At 66.2% G+C, this 529-nt stretch overlaps 1 protein-coding gene across 1 annotated transcript in view; it reads left to right on the forward strand.

Moving 5' to 3' along the window:
- The window catches only part of CD5L (CD5 molecule-like), a gene marked incomplete at both ends in the record, with an annotated part of 1169 nt that extends 644 nt beyond the window's left edge, over nt 1-525 (forward strand). The window contains 2 exons of the mRNA XM_010074082.1: nt 6-200; nt 398-525. Of these exons, the coding sequence (XP_010072384.1) occupies nt 6-200; nt 398-525 (323 nt within the window). The remainder of the gene's footprint in view (nt 1-5; nt 201-397) is intronic.
- Nucleotides 526-529: the final 4 nt, after the last annotated feature.

A 529-nucleotide genomic window follows, 5' to 3' on the forward strand; every position in this document is an offset into this window, starting at 1 on the left:
GGCAGTGGTGTGCCGGCAGCTGGGCTGCGGCAGGGCCATGGTGGCCCACGGCCGGGCTCGCTTCGGGCAGGGGACAGGGCACATCTGGCTGGACGACATGAGCTGCAGCGGGAGCGAGGACAACATCGCCCAGTGCCCAGCTCGTCCCTGGGGACAGAGTAACTGCAACCATGGAGAAGACGCCGGCGTCGTGTGCTCAGGTGTGTCCCGTTCCTGCAACACGGGGCGTCCTGCGGGGTCGGAGGGGTCTATCCTGCATCTCGCTGCCTCCAGGATGGTGCTGTAGCGGGATGGTAAAGCCCTTCCTGGGGTGTGAGGTCCTTGTGTCCCAGCCCCGGGTATTACCACCAGCACCATGTGTCCCCAACCCCCTGTGACATCTCTACGGTGTTTCCAGACGCCGGCACAGCCAACACATCGACCATCCGGCTGGTGAATGGCCCGCACCGCTGCGCCGGGAGGGTGGAGGTCCTCCACAACCAGCAATGGGGGACGGTCTGCGACGACGGCTGGGACCTGAAGGACGCGG

The sequence above is a fragment of the Pterocles gutturalis genome, unplaced genomic scaffold (genome assembly GCF_000699245.1).
Source record: "Pterocles gutturalis isolate BGI_N339 unplaced genomic scaffold, ASM69924v1 scaffold5907, whole genome shotgun sequence".
In the NCBI taxonomy this organism is placed as follows: domain Eukaryota; kingdom Metazoa; phylum Chordata; class Aves; order Pterocliformes; family Pteroclidae; genus Pterocles; species Pterocles gutturalis.